Genomic DNA, 21802 nt, shown 5'->3' with positions numbered 1-21802 from the left:
TCTTGGAAGCTTTGGATGTAGGGGCCCTGAGGTTGCTATCCTCTTTTGAGGGTACACCTTCATCTTCCTTGTCACTAAAGAAACTTTCTATAGTTCTCATCTTTCTTTGCTTGCTCATCTCAAAGTCTTTTACTTGATTTTTAACTCCCTCTTACAGTGGGGCCCTACTTCCAAGCTACACTCTTCCAAGCTTCAGAGGGTCCCAGGTGTTTTGGTTTGAGGGAGGACAGGTTTTTCTCTCTCCTGGCCTGTTCTCTGGTCCCAAGATAACCTCAAGAGAACTTTCTTATTAACCAGCTAGCAGAACTTTGTGTGGTGTGTGGTTCTTAGCTTCTGACGAGCCTGTGCCCTTCCCCTCCCACCACTCAAGATTTCTTCCTGGTTCCCTGCTGGGAAATAGACTAATTCCTCCTTAGGTCCCCCACACACCCCTGTATTCCCCCCACCCCCCACCCCAGCCAGCTGTTCAGCCCTCTCACCTGACTGTAAGCTTAGTTCTAAAAGAATGTTGGTGCTGCAGCTGATTCAGAGGCTCAGGGGTAAGATCCTCTGGCACAGCATGTCTGGGGTCTGTGTAGGTGCAATTGTGGGGTTGGACTCTTCTTGCAGCCCAGAATAGCCCCCTCTAATCTGTTTTTAGATTGAAAATAATCTCAGGCTATCATTTTGTGGGGTTTGCTGCTCCAGGGGTTGTTTTATTGCTGTTTTGGGGGTAATTGTGTCAGGAGCTCTGTGCGTTTAATATCTTTCCTCTGCCATCTTCAAGAAGAGTGAACATTTTAGAAAGAGTCCTGAGAAATTTTAAATAGTAAAAGGAAAATTCATGTAAATTTCCCAGCAACCCTTTTAGAGCTCCCCAAAGGAAAGACACTCATAGTATCTGAGATTTAGGGCTGAAAGGGACCATGGGGGTCAGCGAATCCAACAGACTCATTTTACAGATGAGAAAATGGAAACTGAGTTCTTAAGTAAATGACTTTCCTAGCATCATGTGCCTTGTAAATATCTGAAGCAGCGTTCACAGGCTATCTAGCAATTAACAAGATTTAATTAACTATAGCATGGAAAGGATATGGGGCAAAAATACAACATTGCTTCAGTTGGGCACAGTTTATTCCCCTCTGCATTTGCCAAGTTGATGTGCTGGTGTTCAGCCTGCAGGAGGCTTAAAAAGTCATGATGCGAGGGGCAGCTAGGTGGCGCAGTGGATAAAGCGCTGGCCTTGGAGTCAGAAGTACCTGAGTTCCAACCTCAGACACTTGACACTAGCTGTGTGACCCTGGGCAAGTCACTTAACCCCCATTGCCCCGCAAAAAAAAAAAAAAAAAAGGCATGATGCCTCCATGATCAGTTTCTTCTCTGCATATTTGGACAGGTATAACTACTCCTTCCAGCCTTTTCCTCTTAAATGCCATTTCTCTTCCTCATGTAATATATTAGATACTAAAATGATGGAATTCAAATAAGGTGATCCTAACATCATCAATGATGAAAATAGCCCTGTATAGTAATAACATTCAATCTCTACCATTTCCCATGTGGGTTTGTTTTGACCCCTCTGATTTCATTTATAAATCTCCTTAGATAGTCTGACTTACATCTGACATCAAACTTTTGGGGCTTTTTTTCCCTTCTTTTTATTGTTTTAGCAGGCAATATTGTGCATAACAGAGTTATTCCCTTCCAAAATTTTTTGCAAAAGATCTTTTAATTAATTGGTAATGCATCTAGCTTCCCTGTCATTCCACATAATATTGGCTGGCAAAGGTGATTTCTGGGTGTTTTTTGACCGCCTCATTGTAGAAACTGTTTTTTTATCAGTTTAAGTTCTTAAAGAATGGTAATAATTGGGCAGCTAGGTGGTGCAGTGGATAGAGCACCAGCCCTGGAGTCAGGAGTACCTGAGTTCAAATCCGGCCTCAGACACAGCACTTAACTAGCTGTGTGACCCTGGGCAAGTCACTTAACCCCAATTGCCTCACTAAAAAATTAAAAAAAAAAAAAAGAATGGTGATAATCAATATCAATATTTTTCATTTTGTCCTCTCCTCCCCCTTTTGTTTTTTCAGAGTTAATAACATTTTTAAATCCATCAGATTAGAATTGTTGTATGAATCCAGTGTCTTCTCACCTTTTCCTTTCAGTTCATATTGACTTTGGCCTTTGCTCTGGCCAAACAACCTCATACAAATAGCTGTTTTAAAAGTTATTCCCATTTGGTTAACAAAGTGTCTCCTGATGGTTCAGATATAGCCCTTTCATTTCCTTATGATGTTCTTTTGTGTTTGCTGGTTCTATCAACTTCCAAATCTCTCCAAAAAAAATTCATGCTCTGTAAACATAAGGCTTGAGTTTCCTATAAGCCTTTAATAAATTCTTTCATTTCTTGATGCTTCACCAAATTTTTCAAAACATTTTGTCTCATATTCTATGCCCACTGAAGTATCCAAGTGTCAAGTATATCTTGCCCTATTGTCAAGTTGTTCAGAGCACTTCTCAGAATAGCTCTTCACTATTTATATAAAGCTTTTTCTTTGCCTCTGCTGGTCAGAGAATCAAACTTTATGAGTTTAATAGGAAAAATAATTTGATTCAACAAATATTTATGGAATTCCAAAATAAGAAGTGGAATTATTGTGGACAAAATCCTGGACACGGAGTCAGGAAGATACAGGGTCAAATCCCACCTAACATATTTGCTACCTGTGTGACCTCTGAACCTCAATTTCTTTGTCTTTAAAGTGAGGGAGTAGGACTGGATGACTTCTAAGATCCCTCCATCCAGAAGTGTGCTGGTAAATGTTTAACAATTGACTATCCAGGAAGAAAACAACAACAAGGAAATGTACTCAACACACTTTTACACTTAATCTGCATTAATAACATTTTTCTCCATCATATTCCTAAATCTAGACAATCAACAAAACAAAACAATAAAGTCTTCATTTGTAGTATTTGCCTATTTCTGAAGTATAAATTCTCGCACTGAAAATTTAGCCAATGGCTCCCAGCTGGCTCCAGCACCCCCACCTCCTGCATTTAGCTCTAAGTCTGTGACCCTGTGATCCAGCTATTATGTTCATTTGCACCAAGATAGATGTTCTTGGTACTCCAGAGAAGCATCATAATCTCCAGTGTCCTCGAAGCCCTTATAAGCCAGTGGGAATAACAAGAACCAACACGCCCCCCCCCCCCAAGGAGGATCAAAGTAACAATGAAGGACCCTATAGGGCTAAGAGGTGTCACCAGACTGTGACAGTAAATGCTGCGAGTTCAAAGGAAGGAAAAAGCATTAGGGGCTGGGGTGTGGCCACTCCTGGAGCTGAAGCTTTGAAAACAACAGAACTGAGGATCAGGGAGAGCTCTCTAAGAAGTAGAAAAAAGGGAAGATGGATAGAATCTCAGGACAGAACAAGGAAACCCTCTCCTCTAGCCTACTAAAGGACCCGTGTAGGGCAGCAGAGGGGAGGAAGGGGCTACATTGTGGAGGGCCTTGAAATCCTGACTAAGATTTTTAGAATTATTCTATAGGTAATTCAGAACTACTAAAGATTGGTGAGGAGGGAAAGGGCCTGGTGTACAGAGTGGATTAAAGAGGAGGAGGGGGAAAAGACAGAATGAAGTCTGGGTAAATGGTTAGGTGGGCAAGCTAGGCCGTGAAGTGAATGGAGCATTGGGCCTACGGTCTCATTTTCCTGAATTCAAATCTGGCCTCAGACACTTAACTAGCTATGCAACCCTGGGAAGGTCACTTAGCCCTGTTTGCCTCGTTTCCCTCAACTGCAAAATGGAAATCATAATAGTACCTATTTGTCAAACTTATTGTGAGGATAAATGAAATAATGTTTGTAAAGCTCTTAGCACAGTACCTGGCACATAGTAGATACTATGGAAATGCTAGCTATTAGTATTATTACTTGGTTCTAGCTTACTTTTCCAGCATCCTTTTGGAGTCTGCCTTTACAAGCAAATTGAACTGCTAGCTATTCTCTGAATTCAACATTGCTATTTTCTTGCCTCAGAGTATTCACACAGGTGACATCCCCCATACCTGGATTTTTCTCCTGCCTCCTCTCTACCTGTTGTAATCCTCTTATTTAGAAGGTCTGCCTTTGCTAACACCACCCCCCCCAACACACACACTTCAGAGGGTTCCCTCTTTCAAATTTTCCTAGAGCATTTTGTATCTTTCCTTTGCCTTTGGATCCCACACTCAGCCTTTCATTATAATCATCAGTTGACATATAAAGTGTGTGTCTAGTGCCTTGGGCTTAGTAGGCATTTAATAAATGTTTACTGATGGCAAAATCCTTATGGGAGGGAAGATGTCCTGGTTAACTGTGGGGTGTGGAGTGGAATAAAAGAAAGGGAGGGGGAGAGAGAGGGGGGGGAGAGGGAGGGAGGGAGAAAGAGAGAGATTGAGATTTAATTAAAGATGACTGGGAGGTTTTGAGACTGGCTAAGAGAGTAATGTCTTCATTTACAGAAATAGGGAAGTCAGAAAAGGACATCATTCTCTTTTAACTCATCTCTGTATTCATGTATCAGTCTTCTGAGTTTGTCAGATTCTTTTGTTGTTGTTCAGTCATTTTTAGTCATGCCTGACTCTTTGTGACCTCATTTGGGGTTTTCTTGGCTACAATACTAGTTTTCCATTTCCTTTTCCATCTCATTTCACAGATGAGGAAACCAAGGCAAACAAGGTTAAATGACTTGCCCAAGGTCACACAGCTAGTAAGTGTCTGAGGCCAGATTGGAACTCAGGAAGATGAGTCTTTCTGACTATCCACTGCACCACTTAACTGCCCTTCAGATTCTCTTAGGGTTCAGCAAAGAGAAAATACTGGGAGGCTCAGCACATATATCAGATACTAAATAGAAGGAATCAGAAATGGATACCCAGGATTTGAAGCCAATCAATTAGTCAACAAGCACTTATTAAGAACCTACTAAGTGGGGCAGCTAGGTGGCGCAGTGGATAGAACACTGGACTTGGAGTCGGGAGTACCTGAGTTCAAATCCAGCCTCAGACACTTAACACTTACTAGCTGTGTGACCCTGGGCAAGTCACTTAATCCCAATTGCCTCACTAAAAAAAAAAAAAAAATTAAAAAAAGAACCTACTAAGTGCCAGGAGCTGTCCCCAGGCAAGGGAAGAGAGAGAGAAAAGGAAGGCAGGAAGGCAGGAAGGCAAAGAAAGAAAGAAAGAAAGAAAGAAAGAAAGAAAGAAAGAAAGAAAGAAAGAAAGAAAGAAAGAAAGAAAGAAAGAAAGAAAGAAAGAAAGAAAAGAAGGAAGGAAGGAAGGAAGGAAGGAAGGAAGGAAGGAAGGAAGGAAGGAAGGAAGGAGGAAAGGAAGGAGGAAAGGAAGGAGGAAAGGAAGGAGGAAAGGAAGGAGGAAAGGAAGGAGGAAAGGAAGGAGGAAAGGAAGGAGGAAAGGAAGGAGGAAAGGAGGAGAGGAGGAGAGGAGGAGAGGAGGAGAGGAGGAGAGGAGGAAAGGAAAGGAAAGGAAAGGAAAGGAAAGGAAAGGAAAGGAAAGGAAAGGAAAGGAAAGGAAAGGAAAGGAAAGGAAAGGAAAGGAAAGGAAAGGAAAGGAAAGGAAAGGAAAGGAAAGGAAAGGAAAGGAAAGGAAAGGAAAGGAAAGGAAAGGAAAGGAAAGGAAAGGAAAGGAAAGGAAAGGAAAGGAAAGGAAAGGAAAGGAAAGGAAAGGAAGGAAAGAAGAGTCCCAGCAAATCTGTCACATTGGTAATAGGCTAGACCCTAAGTGATGATAGGTTAGATCCTAAGGGGACTTCATCTCAGGCTACATACTCTATTCTCTGGCTCTGTATTACACCCCAAAACAGAACTCGGGCTCTTTTCCCTTTGTTCTGTCAATTAGATGGAGACGTGTAAACATAGTCCCTCCTTTAAGCTTTTAGAGACAAAGAGATGGCTCCCAAAGGAGGGGATCTTTCAGCCCAGCTGCTTAGGGTTTGGATTGAGAGGGGATGAGATATGGCAGCTACTTGAAGTTAAGGGGTACCCAGAGAAGGCTGGAACAGAAAGAGGATAAATCAACAAATTTGATTATTGCTAAATTATAGGATACAAGCACCAACTACTGATAAATAATGGGATGCACAAGCAACATTCAATAGAAAGAGAATGAATGCCTATGATGTTGTCTATTATTCTATGCCGGGATTCACTGACCCCTTCTTGACCAGAAATGGGGACCATTAAAATCTGTTCCTCATCAGAATCCAACTCCTATATTTCCAGAGATGCTTCTTGAGCCTTAAGGTTTACTCTACTGAACAACACAGAAGAAAATAAAATCATACCACCTTGATGAGCATTTTCTCCAAATTTCTGTCCAACAAAAAAATAGTGACCCCTTCCTATTTTTCCTTACTTTCTCACCTATTTTAATCACAAAAGTAAATGATCAGGAATGAGAAAGAATTGATTCATAGAGGATTTATAGGACACATCCAACAACCCTTCCCCATTCTGAAAATAATAATAACAGTAATGGAGCTAACAGATAGCACTTATTATGTGCCAGGTACCGTGCTAAACACTTTACGATTATTATTGCATTTGACCTTCACAGCAACTCTAGGAGATAAGTGCTATTATCCCCATTTTACAGATGAGGAAACTGAGCCAAACAAGTTGAGTTGCATAGGGTAACCCAGCTAGCAAATGCCAGAGGCAAGATTTGAACTCAGGTTTTCAATGACTCCAGGCCCAGTGCTCTACAAGGCCACCTAGCTGAAAAAGAAACCCAAATTTGCCTACCTTTCCTGAAAGAGGCATATGCCAATATACCTACACTCAATAAGAGGTGTCTGTCTAATGCTTAGGAAGATGGCACACTCAGCCATTATAATAGTCTCAAGGTTCTACCAATACTACCCATCCTCTTTACATATATGCATGAGACTACATAGAGCACTCCTTCCTTCATTCCATTTACTACATAAATTTGTTCTCCTACAGTCTCTCTCTCTGAATTTAATTTAAATTTAGTAATTTTTCATTTTTTTTCACAATATCTTTCATCCACTGTACATTAGAGAGGGAATGTGGTTTGGTGGGAAGAGCTCTGACTTGGAGTGAGAAGAACTGAATTTAAATACTGGCTCTAGGGGGCAGCTAGGTAGTGCAGTGGATAAAGCCCCAGCCTTGTATTCAGGAGGACCTGAGTTCAAATCCTGACTCAGACACTTGACACTTACTAGCTGTGTGACCCTGGGCAAGTCATTTAACCTTCACTGCCCTGCAAAAACAAAAAAACAAAAACAAAACAAAACAAAAAAAACAATAAATACTGTCTCTAACACTCTACTTCTGTATCCTTAGGTAAATCACCTAACATCTCTGTGCCTCAGTTTCCTCATGGGTGAACTAAGAAGGTTGAACTAGATTGGCTCCAAAGTCTCTTCTAACTCTATATCTACAATCCTATTGTGGAATCCCAACACCCCAAAGAGATATAATATTGGGCATTGTTTCATTCTTTATATTTGTATCCCTAGTAAACCTATCACAATACCTGGTGATGGTTTAATTCCATTATTTCAGATGGATAAATTAAAAGCACAGAGAAGTCTAAGTGACCGCCCCTTAAAGTGGATATCATTTTTGCCCTTGTATTTCCAGCACAAAGCAAGCATTTTAAAAAAAAATAACCAATGTTTTATAGTGCTTTGAAGCAAATCACTTTACAAACATTATCTCATTTTATCCTCACAAAAACCTTGGGAGGTAAGTGCCATTACTATCCCCATTTTATAGATGAGGAAATTGAGGCAGGCAGAGGTGATGTGACTTGCCCAAAGTTGCAAGGTACTAAGATTGGTTTTATCTGAAGCTAGATTTGAACTCAGGTCTTCCTAACTCCAGCTCTAGTATTCTTTCCGCTGTGCCACCTAGCTGCCACTAATAAATCAATAATAACATTTATATAGCACTTACTATATGTGCCAGTCAGTGTGCTAAGCACTTTATAATTATTATCTCATTTGGTCCTCACAACAATCCTGGGAGGTGGGTGATATTATTACCCTTTTTTTTTTTAAGTGAGGCAATTGGGGTTAAGTGACTTGCCCAGGGTCACACAGCTAGTAAGTGTTAAGTGTCTGAGGCCTGATTTGAACTCAGGTCCTCCCGACTCCAGGGCCGGTGTTCTATCCACTGCACCACCTAGCTGCCCCCCTCATTTTTTACAGATGAGAAACTGAGGCAAATAGAAACCAATTGACCATCAATTACTAGAGCCAAATGAGATTAAAGATCAAGTATCCAGATGCCCACTTGAGACCATCCTGTCCCTTTCCAGGAATCGATAAAAGCAGAGTTTAGAGTTAAAGGTAAGGTTACACCTGCCCACAGTAACCTTGCCCATGCCAACAACCCCAGGCACCTTTAGCTGGGCAACTGTGCTGAGAATCCCATTTAGCAATAGTCACTGCCTGCTTTAAAAATGAGCAGTCACAGTAATCTCACCAGCTTTCTCCTCTTACTTAGCCTAAAGCTGTAAGAGGTTTACAGTGGCCGTTTAGGGGCACACTTGAATTTCAAGTTTCATTTAGGAGTCAGTACATGAATGAAAACAGTCCCAAAGAGGAGGCTGCTAAGCCCAGGAATCTCAATGGGGGGCAAGGAATCAGTAGCCGGTGGTCAAACTGTTATCACTGCCGTCCAGACTCATGTGTGGCTCAGGAGATTTATGACAGAATGCCCATCCGGACTGCAAACCCTGCATGAGTTTAAGGCGCTTCTGGGTCTGCAAGGCCTGAATCAAAGGGCAAATCAATATGTTGACCAACTCTTTAATATTTTTGACAAGAACAAGGTAAGATTTATTTTCCCTTTATTTAGTTGTAATTTTCCATCCCCTCCCCTTTTAAAAACAGAAAACAAAAAACAAACCCAAGAATTACCTGAGTTAAAAAGTAGATCTTTCTAAATAAGGAGGTCTTCACAGAATGCACAGCTTGTAGAGGAATGAGTCATTAAATACTGTTAGCACTGACTGTGTGAAAATAATTGGGGGTGAGGTACTGAGCTCTGGGAAATGTTCTGCATGTAGTGAGTTCTTTTAAAAACTAAATTAAATCTCTGTGTGTAATTCTCATGGCATTATTTAAATAAATCCAGTAAGTGCAGATTGATTTACAAAGCCTGTTTTTTAAAGTATTTTAGGCATTGGTGACATTTTCTAAAAAAGCAATTTATGGAATTCTGCTTTTAAAAGTGTGATTAGATCTAGATTGGCAGATTAAATCAATGGAAATTAAGAGACAATGTGCCTGTGTTCCAATCAAAGCAGGAATGTTTCTTTTTGCGAAAATGGATTTTCATAACTGACCAGTTTAATTTGAAAATTAAAATTAATTTTTACAAACTTGGGATAAGTTTTGATTTTTTTTAAGGAGTTATGCCTTTTTCATGTTTCGTTTTGGTTTTTTCTCAGTATATTTTTTTTTAAACAGTTGAGTTTGGGTTTTCCCCCTAAGTTGTTTGAGTTTTATATTGTTTGTTGTTTTAATGTGGAAATTCAAATCAGAGTGAAGGAAAGAATGATACAGGACAGAAACAAGTCAAAGAAGAGACTTGAAAAACAATGCTATTCAAAATGCCTAATCTAGAACTATAAAATGGAAAGTTTTCTAATAATCAAAAGAAGTCATCTTTGTTATGGGTTTTTTAAGCCCTTTTTCCCCTATTATAAAGCTCTGCCTTATAAGTAATGTTTTTTAAAATCCTGCTTGTAAAAGAGGAAGTTTCATAATGCAACAAAATAATAATAATAATAATAATAATAATAATAATAATAATAATAATAATAATAATAATAATGGCTATGTCTAAAAAGAAAGGAGATGCTGCCTTCCAAGGATAAAGTAGGGAGGACAGGGGACCAGAAAATTACTGGAGAAAAAGTGTATATTGCTTTAAAGGATTGCAAAAATGATAAATAGAAAAAAAATGAAAATGAGATTAATGACATGGATAAAATCAAAACCAATTGGTTTGTCTTTAAGATGTGTGAAAAGTTATGACAGCCCCTTAGGCCACAAAATTTCCTAAATACAGAAGCAGAAATAGTGACTGAACCTATGATTTCATTAACATAAGGGATTCCTGCAAGAGAAAATTCCCTCTACCCATGTATGGCACTGTTTTCTCTACAAGTAAGAGTCTCAGAGTGTTGCCTAGAGAACTGAATATTTAAGTGGATGAGCCAGGGTTAGAGACAGGATTTGAACGCAGATCTTCCTGGTTTCAAGACAGCTTTCTACTCACTTTGCTGCATTACTTCTCAAAAACATAGAAATAAGAGACTTAAAAGATGAAATCTTGAAACTGGTAAAAATTTAACATATGCAAGACTTTTTCAGTCTCTTGGCAACATCAGGCAAACATTTACTCATAATTTTCAGATGCAAATTTAAAACAAATGGAGGGAGTAAGGTAAGGGGAGTTCTTTTCTTTCAAAGCATTGTCTTAAGGTTCCATGAAGTGGGGGCAGCTAGGTGGCACAGTGGATAAAGCACCAGTCCTGGGTTCAGGAGTACCTGAGTTCAAATCTGAGCTCAGACAGTTGACACTTACTAGTTGTGTGATCCTGGGCAAGTCACTTAACTCTCATTGCCCTGCCCAAAAACTGGGGGGGGGGGAGGGTTCCATGAAGTCCCTACCTAAAAAGAGTTTATAATTCAGTGGAAAGATTAGTTGGATTTTCCTTGTATTCTTCATTTATGAATACTGAAACAAATTTTAGACTTAGCATGTTAACTAGTCACTCAATAAACATTTATCAAAAACCTACTATGTTCAAGGTACTGTGCTAAATGTTGGGGATACAAAAAGAGAAAAATGACAGTCCTGCCCTCAAGGATCTTACAATCTCATGGGAGGCATCATGCAAACAAATATTTATAAAGCAAGCTATATACAGGATTAAAAGGAAATAATTAACAGAGGGAGGGTACAATTAAGAGAGGTTAGGAAAGGCTTTCTGTAGAAAATGGAATTTTAATTGAGATTTAAAGGGAACCAGGAAGTTCAATAGGCAGAGTTGAGGAAGAGCATTCTAAATCTGGAGGACAGCCAGAGAGAATGTCTAGAACTGAGAAATAAAGGATCTTGTTTGAGGAACAATCAGGAGGCCAGTGTCACTGAATTGAAGAGTACATATTGGGGAGTTAGGTGAAAGAAAGCTGGAAAGATTGGAGGGAACTGGATTATAAAGGGCTTTGAATGTCAGAATATTTTGTATTTGATCCTGGAAGCAATAGGGAGCCACTGGAGTTTATTAAGTAAGGGAGTGACACGATCAGACCTCCACTTTAAGAAAATCACAAGGGAATATGTGGCTCCTCTGTGTGTGTCTTTGTGTATGTGTATATTTCACAAAATCTTTAATGTCTTTTATATGGTCCCCTTTCCATTGTGCCTCCTGTGTCCCACACCAGCCAGCCTCTTTCTATTTTCCATTAGAATCTAGTTAAGGACAGTCATTTCCCCAAAGTGTTGTTATTTTTCCATGCCTGCAGTTTCTCTCTCATGTTGGCATTTTGAACCTACCATGATTGTTAGCATTCCTTTGCTAGAGGCAAAATGAATAAAAAGAGAAGCTGGATCTGAGAGCAGGACCTGCTGTCAAAATGATGCCTACTGCTGAGAAAACAGATGCAGATAATGTCCAAACAGGCATCTCGTGATTTACACGCCCTTTGTGTGAGGGGAAACTCAGTGCCCTGCAGGAGTGAGAGAGCTCAGTCCCAACCCTAGAGCCCAGTTTTCATAGAATAGAAATTCAGAATATATTTCTTATCTATTATAGAGATTGATATTGGCTTGGGTGGGGTGTGAATCAAGGCAAGGGAAGCACAGATACTTTATATCCGGTGACTGATCTCAATTCAAAATGGAGGATATGTGCAGGTGCGTATGATTCAAAGGAAATTAAAGGTTGATGTTGTACAACACAAGGACATTTGTCATTATCAAGTCAACACAAACAAGATCAGAGTATTTTGTTGTTAGATGTTGAAAAATAGGGAAAATGGTGATTGATTAAAATATGTAATCATAATAAAATCTAGTCTCTCTAGAACCCTGTGAGAATGAGCAGTGTGGTGGAGTGGAAAGAGAAGTGGGCTGAAAGACAAAAGACTTGGGGTCTAGTTCTGATAGGGCTGCAAACTAATTGTTTCCTACTCCATGAAATGAGAGAGAAGGAAAGGAGGGAGGGAAAAGGGAGGAAGGGAGAGAGGGAAAAAAGATGGAAAGAGGGAGAAAGAGAAGGAAAGAAAAGTGAGGGAGGGAGAAAAAAGGAAGAGAAAGAGTGAGGGAAGGAAGGAAGGAAGGAAGGAAGGAAGGAAGGAAGGAAGGAAGGAAGGAAGGAAGGAAGGAAGGAAGGAAGGAAGGAAGGAAGGAAGGAAATGCTTTGGCCTGGAAAGTAACAGAGATGATGTGGTGAGTCCTGGGAAAATAGATTCACACCTCCCTCCCTCCACCCCCTCCATCAGGAACAAAGGCAGGCTTGATTTGATCATGGTTCATGGTTCCAGAACTGAAGGGTGTGGGGAGAGGGAATGTAGAAGGAGGAAAAAAATAATACCATGTGGCAGAAAGGCAGTTTGGTGAGGAGACTGAAGAGTTCTGAGAGGATGGAGTGAAGTGAGCATGGATGACTGTGGGGGTTTTTTGTTTGTTTTTCCTCTGAGATGGTGCTCTGGGAGAGCCCATCACCAATCAAGAAAGCAGAGCCCCAGGTCAGAAATATTTCTAGGGCATAGTGTGGACAGCAGGAGGGTTTTTAAGGAAGTTGCAGAGGTGTTTGGAGAGGAGTTCTAATATTATGACTCCTTAATGAGTTCTTCCAGATAGCTAAGGTTTTTCCCATAAAACTCCAAATTTGCCATCTTTTCATTGCAAACTTTATGGATGAAAATCTTGTTAGCATTTATTATATACTTCCTTACAATCCTACACTAGGTACACTGAGCTTGAGTTAGCTTTCTCTTGATGGCTGAAGGTCATAAATATAAGCACTGATTGTCATGCTGTGGCGTGATACAATGGTACATTCAGGTACTATTGACAAAATGATTAGCATTAATTAAACTCCAACTATGTGCCAGGCACTGTGCTAAGTGCTTTACAAATATCTTGTGGTGAGGGGGCAGCTAGGTGGCGCAGTGGATTTCCTGGAGTCAGGAGTGCCTGAGTTCAAATCCAGCCTCAGACACTTAATACTTACTAGCTGTGTGACCCTGGGCAGGTCACTTAGCCCCAGTTGCCTCACTAATAAAACAAAAACAAACAAACAAAAAAAACACAAATATCTTGTGGTGATCTTCAAAACAACCCTGGGAGTTAGGTGTTATTATAGTACCCATTTAGAGTTAAGGAAACCAAAGCCGACAGAAGTGTAAGAGACTTACCCAGGGTCACAGAGCTACTAAGTGCCTGGGGTCAAATTGGAGCGCGGGTCTTCATGATTCAGGGCCCAGCTGTCAGACATTCACTTAAATGCCCCATCCCTACCTGCAATTGCTTTTGTAGTTTTTCTCTCTCTCCTGAAATGCTTGTCTTCAGATGCTCCTTTCTCTGTTCTTAAATTTGATGCTTCCTTGTTTCATTTCTGGACTAAGAAACAAGTTTCTAAAATTTGTACAAAAAATACATATAAAAAGGTTTTGAGTGGGGAACTTCAGGAACCAGACTATGAATCAAGTACCTTGGCTTTCATGCATGGATTTTGTGCCATCTCCTCTGGCTACTTGAAAGCATTTTTTTGTTTCCTTCCTTGTTCTCAGCTGGGTTCAAGATAGGTGAGGCTTCTGGTTAACTCTCAGTGTTCTTGGGGGTGGGAGAGGAGGTGTCCCCTTTTACTTATAGATAATGCTTAAATATAAAAATCTCATATTTATTACTAGGAATTGTTTTCTATTTTCAAACTAAGTGAATCAGTTATGAAAGACTATATTATAGGATTATTCCTTCTTTAGTTTTTACAAAAATGCATTTTTCTTTTCAGCACCTGATATCATCCTCTGTGTGTGTGTGTGCGCGCGTGTGTGTGTGTGTGTGCACGCGTGTGTGTTTAATTATCTTTTGTTTTTTGTCCTTTTGAAACTCAGTAAATTTGGCGTTAGAAGTTTTGGCGGGGGGGGGGGGGGGGGGGGGGGGCAGCTAGGTGGCGCAGTGGATAGAGCACCGGCCCAGGATTCAGGAGTACCTGACTTCAAATCCGGCCTCAGACACTTGACACTTACCAGCTGTGTGACCCTGGGCAAAGTCACTTAACCCCCATTGCCCCTCCAAAAAAACAAAAACAAAAACAAAAGAAGTTTTGGGTGGATTTCATTAGTTCATTCTCTGTCAGTAGCATTTATATGAGGAAGAATATTAAAATATTCCCATATAATACCCCCTTTTAGGGTTTTGTTAGCACTTCTCAAGTTTGTCCAGATGGCAAAACCAAACCAAACCAAAAAAAGTGGGTGGTTCCTCACTGTATGATCTGGATACCCTAGCTACCCTGTAATTTCTTGAATGAGTGTTGACATAGTATAACAGCATATTTCACTCCTGCTTTATTTGTAAACAAAGCAAACTTTTTAAAAATTAAAAAAGAGTTTAGGTGCAGCAATTTTTGAGACAAAAACAAAGTGTTTTGCATCTTTGCATATATCTTCTAGTTCAGAGGTCAGGTGTTTGGTGAATTTAATTGAAACGACCTGCCTTTGCTATTTAATAGTTGTGTGACCTTTAGGCAAATCATTCCACCTATACCAATAATTCTCACGCATTTTGTGTATGTCATGGATGCTTGTGGCAGTCTGAGGAAATCTATGGACCTTTCTCAGAATAATGTTTATATATGCATAAAATAAAACATATAGGAATACAAAGGAAACTATATTGAACTACTGTGTGTGTATGTGTATGTGTGTGTGTGTATGTGTATGTGTGTGTGTGTGTGTGTGTGTGTGTGAGAGAGAGAGAGAGAGAGAGAGAGAGAGAGAGAGAGAGAGAGAGAGAGAGAGAGAGAGAGAGAGAACGAGAACAACAACGAGAACCTGGGGTCTGTGAACCTTATATAATATATGAAAAGTTCCTGTTCATCTTAATCAGGACCCTAAGGGTAGCTCATTCCTCCCCCTGGGTTAATTAATGCCAGATTCTGTCTAAAGCAGGACTTTTTTTTTCCAGATCAATGAGGGTTAAGTGACTTGCCTAGGGTCACACAGCTAGTGTCAAGTGTCTAAGATCATATTTGAACTCAGGTCCTCCTGAATCCAGGACCAGTGCTTTATCCACTGCGCCACCTAGCTGCCCCCTAGAGCAGGACTTCCTAACTTTTTTTTTAATGCCATGTGTTAGTCATTAGATTTTGGCAGTCTGATGAAGCCTTTGGACCTCTCCTCTGAATAATGTTTCTAAATGCATATAATAAAATACATAATATTACAAAGGACCCCAGGGACAAGTTCAAGGACCCCAGGTTAAGAACCTCACCTTAGTGGATGGCTGGATGGATATATAGATAGGCAGATGATAGAAAGATTGATAAATGTAGACATACATGCATGTGCATGCACATACATGTGTTGTATATACACAGATACACATATGCATGTGTATATATATGTGTGTGTATTTGTGTATATGTATTCATTGAAATGACCCACTTAATAGCTATGGGACCTTTAGGGAAATCATTTGTTTTAGATAATAGTTCTTAATATTTTTGTATGTGTGTCATGGATGCTTTTGGCAGTGTGATGAAACCTATGGACCCTTCTCAGAATAATCTTTATAGATGCCTAAAATTAAATTCACAGTATTTAAAAAGAAACCAATTATATTGAAATACAATTATTAAAAATATATTTTATCAAAATATATATTTATTTTTATGATAACATTTTTCTTCTATAACTATTTGTCATATTACCCATGTTCCCAATGGCCTAAGGTATCCCAAGACTCTAGGTTTACATGCACTAAACTTAATCCCACAGGCTGACCCCATTAGTATCCTTTTTTCTCTTTGGTTCACCACCTCCATGTTGAGTTACTTCAAGAAAATCTCCTAACATATTCAGGATATAATTCACATCTAGGTTTCTGAAAAAGTAGACATAAAGGCTCCCTAGCTCCTATAACTACTAAAGCTAACACATGCATATTTATGGATATATCCCATAACCAGATTTTTAAAATAAATTAAACTTGTATTACTTCTCCCTGGGATGAAACTGAACTTGAAATGCCACTGGGGCAACTGTTTAGCATTCTAGTAAGTCCCTCTATCCTAGAAAAGTATCCAAATACAGCCTCCCCAAAACTCATTGCACCACTCCGTAGCTTAAACTTCTCCTGGAAGATGAACATACTTGGATTTGAAGAGGAGGTGACAGGTAGGTTGCCAAACTTCTTTTCTCATTGTATCTACCCTGTCCAAATCATCCATTGACTGCTCTCCAAGTAGGCACTCTTCCTTTTTTCCCAAACACACCATATCAGGAAAGTTCTCATTCCCTTTAGAAGATCCAGTGCCCAAAATCTCTTATCTAGGAACAAGTCAATATCCAAAATTGAAACCCCTCTCTCAGCCTCATAACCATACCTATGACTGCTTCTGCTATGTGCTCTTGCAAGAAATCTCTCAGTGCAAGTTTGTTATCAAGACATTTTTAACTGGGAAAGCCCAGTTTAAGTTATACAGTCTCTGATGTGCTCAGAAAAGTAAATAAAAAGGCAGAAGGCGGCCAGTAACCCCAGGTTCAAGAACCCCCTTTTAGACAATCTGATCAGCATATAGTTCGAGTATCTATGTTTCGAGCTGCCATTATCTGCTTCCAGGAGTGGTTTCTTTTTAGAAACACATGCCTAACTCTGCAACTATTTTCTCCCACACAACTTCTCCAACAAGGGTAGAGCACCAGAGTGAGTAGTTATCAGAACATAATCTGGGTGCAGAGGTAGATGACTACAGAAAGAGGAAGAGGTAAAGGGAGTGAACTTCACTTTGAACCTCACTTTCACCTGAACTCAAAGTGGGGGGGGGAGGGAGAGAGACAGAGACAGAGACAGAGATAGAGGGACAGAGACAGAGAGAAGGAGAGAGGAGAGGAGAGAAGGGAATGGGAAGAGGGGGGAATAGAAAGAAGGGTAGATTCTGAAGGGATTATAGTAATGGACAAAAAAACTCTAATGTTGGAGAGTGTATTGTGTAGAGGGATTTAAAAGAGAGAACCTATAATTGGGGTTTAGAAGAGGGGAAAAGAAGAGAGACAGGAGTGGAAGTAAATTGTATCAAACATGGGTAACTGGTGTTGAGTATACTCCCCTCTCACCATCATCTTCTTTTTTGGAAAGAATTGGATGGGGATAAAGAGAAGAAAAAGATGAAGAAAATAGGAAGGAGGGAAATATATAGTTAATTATCATAACTATGAATGCAAATGGTATAAACTCATCCATAAAATGAAAAGGGGGGTAGCAGAATACAATAATATGTTGCTTACAAGAATCACTCTTGAAACATAGATTCATGAAGTGTTCAAGTAAAAGTTTGGAGCAAAAATCTATTAAACTTCAGCTGATTTCAAAAAAGCAGAGATAGCAACCATGAAGCCAAAATAGATGGTTAAAAGAAATGAAAAGGGAATGTACATTATACTTAAAGATACACAATGACTTAGTATGCACCAAATGGCACAGTATCTAAATACATAAAGGAGAAGTTTAAGTTGTAAAGAGAAATACAGTAAAACCATAAATGTACTTCTTTCAGAATTAGACAAATCTGACCACCTAAAAAGTTCAGCACCTGAACAAAATTTTAGAAAAGTTGTTTGAGGAGCACACCAAGTTGATTGTGAACTTCCCTGATTCCCTCCTACCACCTTCCTTACATGTATAGTGCTGTTCTAAGATATTATTATGCAGCATCACCTACACCCTGATGTACAACACAAAGTGTAAGCACTCTATGACCTAGTGACACTGGGCTCCTTGCTGTTCCTCAAAAAAGATACCTCTTCTCTTCACTTCCTTAGTTATCGTTAGCTTTCCCTCATAACTGGAACGCTCTCTTTCCTTATCTCCAATTCCTGGATTCTATGACTTCCTTTAAATCTCAGTTAAAATCTCACCTCTAAGAGTCCTTTCCCAATTCTTCCCTCTAAGATTACTTCCAATTGTCCTGTATGTCTTGTTTGTACATAATTGTTTGAATGTTCTCTCTCCAGTTAGACTATGAGCTCCTTATGGGAAGGGGCTATTTTTTTTTTTTTGCCTTTCTTTGCATCTCTAGCTTAGCACAATGCTTGGCACATAGAAACTGTTAGTTGACTTGTTGACCTGAAGTATTCACTTGGCAATCATTTATTAAATAGCTTCTGTGTGCAATGCACCTAAGTGCTTGTTGACTTGATGTGAAATACAATTAGAGATCTATGTTTTAGTCTTGGTCCTGCCACTGGCTATCCATCCTAAAGCTTGTCATTTCCCTTTTGGGGACTTCAATTCCTTCATAAGATTAAGGAGATGGTAATTGTCCCTTTATTATGATCCCTTCTAGATCTAAATCCTGGAATATTGTTTTATCCTTTATGAAAGATTTCAAAAGCCTCTTCTAAGAATCTGTGACACACTGACATGAAAGAAGATGATGGAGGAGTCTCATCTGGATAGAATCCATTACCTCACAAAATTGTCATAACAACTCCATTATTGGAGTTCAATGTGAAGTTGGATAATAATCTGTATGGGGGGCTGCTAGTTGGTTCAGTGGATGAAGCACCGGCCCTGGATTCAGGAGGACCTGAGTTCAAATCTGGCCTCAGACACTTGACACTTACAAGTTTGCACCACACACAAAAAAAATCTGTTAGGTATGGTATAGAGAAAATTCTGGCATTGAGTGGGAGGCCACATTTGGTAACCTCCAAGGTTACTTCCAAATCTGCACATGTACAAATTGATGATATTAGAATGCCTCAGCATAATACTTTGAGATGATAAAGTATTAGGTACTCTTGTCATTATACTAGTTCCTTTTATAATAATTTAATTTGAAGTTTGAGGAACTGGGATCTAGTCCTGGATATTAAATATTACTTATGCTATTTTGGCCAGAAGACTTCTTCTCTCTGAGACCTGGTCTCCTCATCTGAAAAATGAGGAAGAAAGACTTGTTCAGCCGATTTTCAATAGTGTCTGACTCTTTGTGACCTCATTTGGGGTTTTCTTGGCAAAGATACTGAAATGGTTTGCCATTTTCTCCAGCTCATTTTACAGATAAGGAAACTAAGGCAAACAGGGTTTAGTGATTTGACCAGAGTAACAAAACTAACAAGTGTCTGAGGCCAGATTTGAACTGAGGAAATGTGTCTTTTTGACTCCAAGCCCAGCATTCTGTCCACTATACCACTTAGCTGCCCCAGGAAGATAGACTAGATAATCTCGAAGGTCTCTTCCAACTATAAATCCTGATACTGTCAATGAGTGACATCCGTAACTTCACATACAGTTCTCTCCTCATACACCTTTTGATATTTCAACTATTATCTAACCATATGTCACTAGGAAAGACAAAATTCAAGGTTTCCTACCATCACAAAATAATCTCTCCCTAGCAACAGCCACCTTCCATATAGTGCTAAAATCATAGACTCTTAGAGTTGAGGGAAGCATTAGGGGTAATTTAGTTCAACGTTTATCAAAAGCATGGATCTTCTTTATAGCATTCCCATATCCAGTCTATAGTGTCCAGGCTCTGCTTGAACATCTCAGTAACAGAATAGCTCTCTATTTCACAAACAAGTGCATTCCATTTTGGACACATTATAATCAGATCTATAACTAGAGTTCTTTCATGGGGCATGTAAATGTGACTTCTAATGCATCTCTCATAGAAATGATAGATACTGTTACTATATCTTTAAGAGTCAGGCAAAATGTTGAGAAGAATAGCTATTCCTGGTAGTTTTCAAGTGTCAGCTGAGAAAAACGGCTTCCTATGAAATACTTTTCACCATGAAATCAGGGAGAAAGTAAAATGCTTTATCTGTGATCTACTAAGATCCAAGAGAAATATGTGGAGAAGACAGATAAGAAGGAGCTAATGGAAAACTTCTTCCTAATCAGAACTGTTATAAGGGATGGTTTGGGGGGGCAATGAGGGTTAAGTGACTTGTCCAAGGTCACACAGCTAGTAAGTGTCAAGTGTCTGAGATCAGATTTGAACTCAGGTCCTCCTGAATCCAGGGCTGGTGCTCTATCCATTGCATCACCTGGCTGCCCCTTATAAGTGACGATTTTAAAGAATCACCTCATAGAGAATTCTATGAGGAATTTGTGAGGATGTGCTAAGTATAGTGTATTTTAGAAAGACTTGTTTCCTCTGCAACATGATTTGCTGGCTCCATGGCTTGTTACATCGTGCCCCTGCAAGGTTCTCTGGTATCACAACGGGGTTGGGGAAATCTTTTTTCTTCCATTGGCTTGAGTCCCCACTTTACTTTTACTTTTTACTCCACTTTACAGACCTAGTGACTAGTACCCCAGTTCCATTTAATGCAGAATTACCTTTTACAAAGGGGTTCAAAAATAAAGCAAGAACAAATATGAAAACATTCTTCTCCACTTGCAACACCTAAGGAGCATAATCTTTTCCCTTATACCACCTCAGTCTCTGGGAGGAGAGGAGGAATCAGGATCATAGCTTAGCTCAGTTCTTATATAACATTAGTTCTACTAAGTTCAAGTCTAAAGATTCATTGGGTTAGCATGGCAAGATAGGATCCTGGTTCCCCAGGGTTTTGTTGCTGGGCTGGCTGCAATATCCAGCCTGTATTCCTGGGCTCCCACATTCCTGTGGCTAAAGTTCCTGGGTCAGAGGCTTTACTTCCTGCACTTAGATCAGAAAAGGATAAAGGAAAAAGCCAAAGCCTATTTCTTGGGGCTACATTGTCCAAAGTGGGGAAGAGGGGAAAGGAGTGGCTCTCAGGCCCTCTCCCCTTACTGCACAATGGGAGTCAAGTTTTCCTTCAGCCTCAGACAAGAGTGGAGGAAAGGTCCCAACTATGCTCAGTCAGTCAGTTTTAAAGGTACAAACAATTTTGGTTACCAAGTCAAAGGAAAAAGTTTGCTACCAGCCATGTGATAGGCCAACATAGAATGCCCATGAATGTACTAATTCTCATTTTCCCCAGAAACAGGTTCCCCAGTATCTTCCTAAAGGATAAATCACTAAGAAATGGCATCTTAGGTGGTCTAGGCATATATCTAAACCCATTGCACCTATAATTTTCTGTATTATTTTCTAAGAGACTGAATTTAACTCTTATCTTGATAATATGAAGAAGATTCTTTAGAGACTTTAATCAGTTTCTTACATATGCTAAATTGTGTGAGACTTGGTCTCCAGATAAGTGAAGTAGAGACATATACTATTAAATTGAAAGTTTGAAGTGACATGGGCTGTGGCAAGGAAGAGCCATATATTTCTTTGTTATCTTATATGCTCCATTTGTTAATAAAGTCTACAATACAGTAATTTTATATTTACTGGATATAATAAATGATATAGTATTATATATAATGATAAATTCTATAACAGCAATTTTATCATTATACACATAAATTAATTTCATATTTATTTAATTATATAGAAATAAAAATAATTACTAATGGGAAAAGAAGTTTCTCCTACTCACTTAATAATTACTCGGAGTCATCCTTGAACTAAATGTTGATAACAAGCTTGTCAGTTTATTCATGG

The 21802-nt window shown here is 39.4% G+C and overlaps 1 protein-coding gene across 2 annotated transcripts in view; it reads left to right on the top strand.

Moving 5' to 3' along the window:
• The first annotated feature begins 8511 nt into the window (after positions 1-8511).
• The window catches only part of GUCA1C (guanylate cyclase activator 1C), a 58618-nt gene continuing 45327 nt past the window's right edge, over positions 8512-21802 (top strand). For both annotated transcript variants that reach the window (XM_043995622.1, XM_043995621.1), the window contains exon 1: positions 8512-8842. In XM_043995622.1, coding sequence (XP_043851557.1) covers positions 8594-8842 — 249 coding nt within the window. In that variant the 5' untranslated portion in view covers positions 8512-8593. The remainder of the gene's footprint in view (positions 8843-21802) is intronic.

The sequence above is a fragment of the Dromiciops gliroides genome, chromosome 3 (assembly GCF_019393635.1).
Source record: "Dromiciops gliroides isolate mDroGli1 chromosome 3, mDroGli1.pri, whole genome shotgun sequence".
Classification (NCBI taxonomy): domain Eukaryota; kingdom Metazoa; phylum Chordata; class Mammalia; order Microbiotheria; family Microbiotheriidae; genus Dromiciops; species Dromiciops gliroides.
Note: the sequence above shows the minus strand (reverse complement) of the source record. Positions and strands in the feature narration are given on the sequence as shown.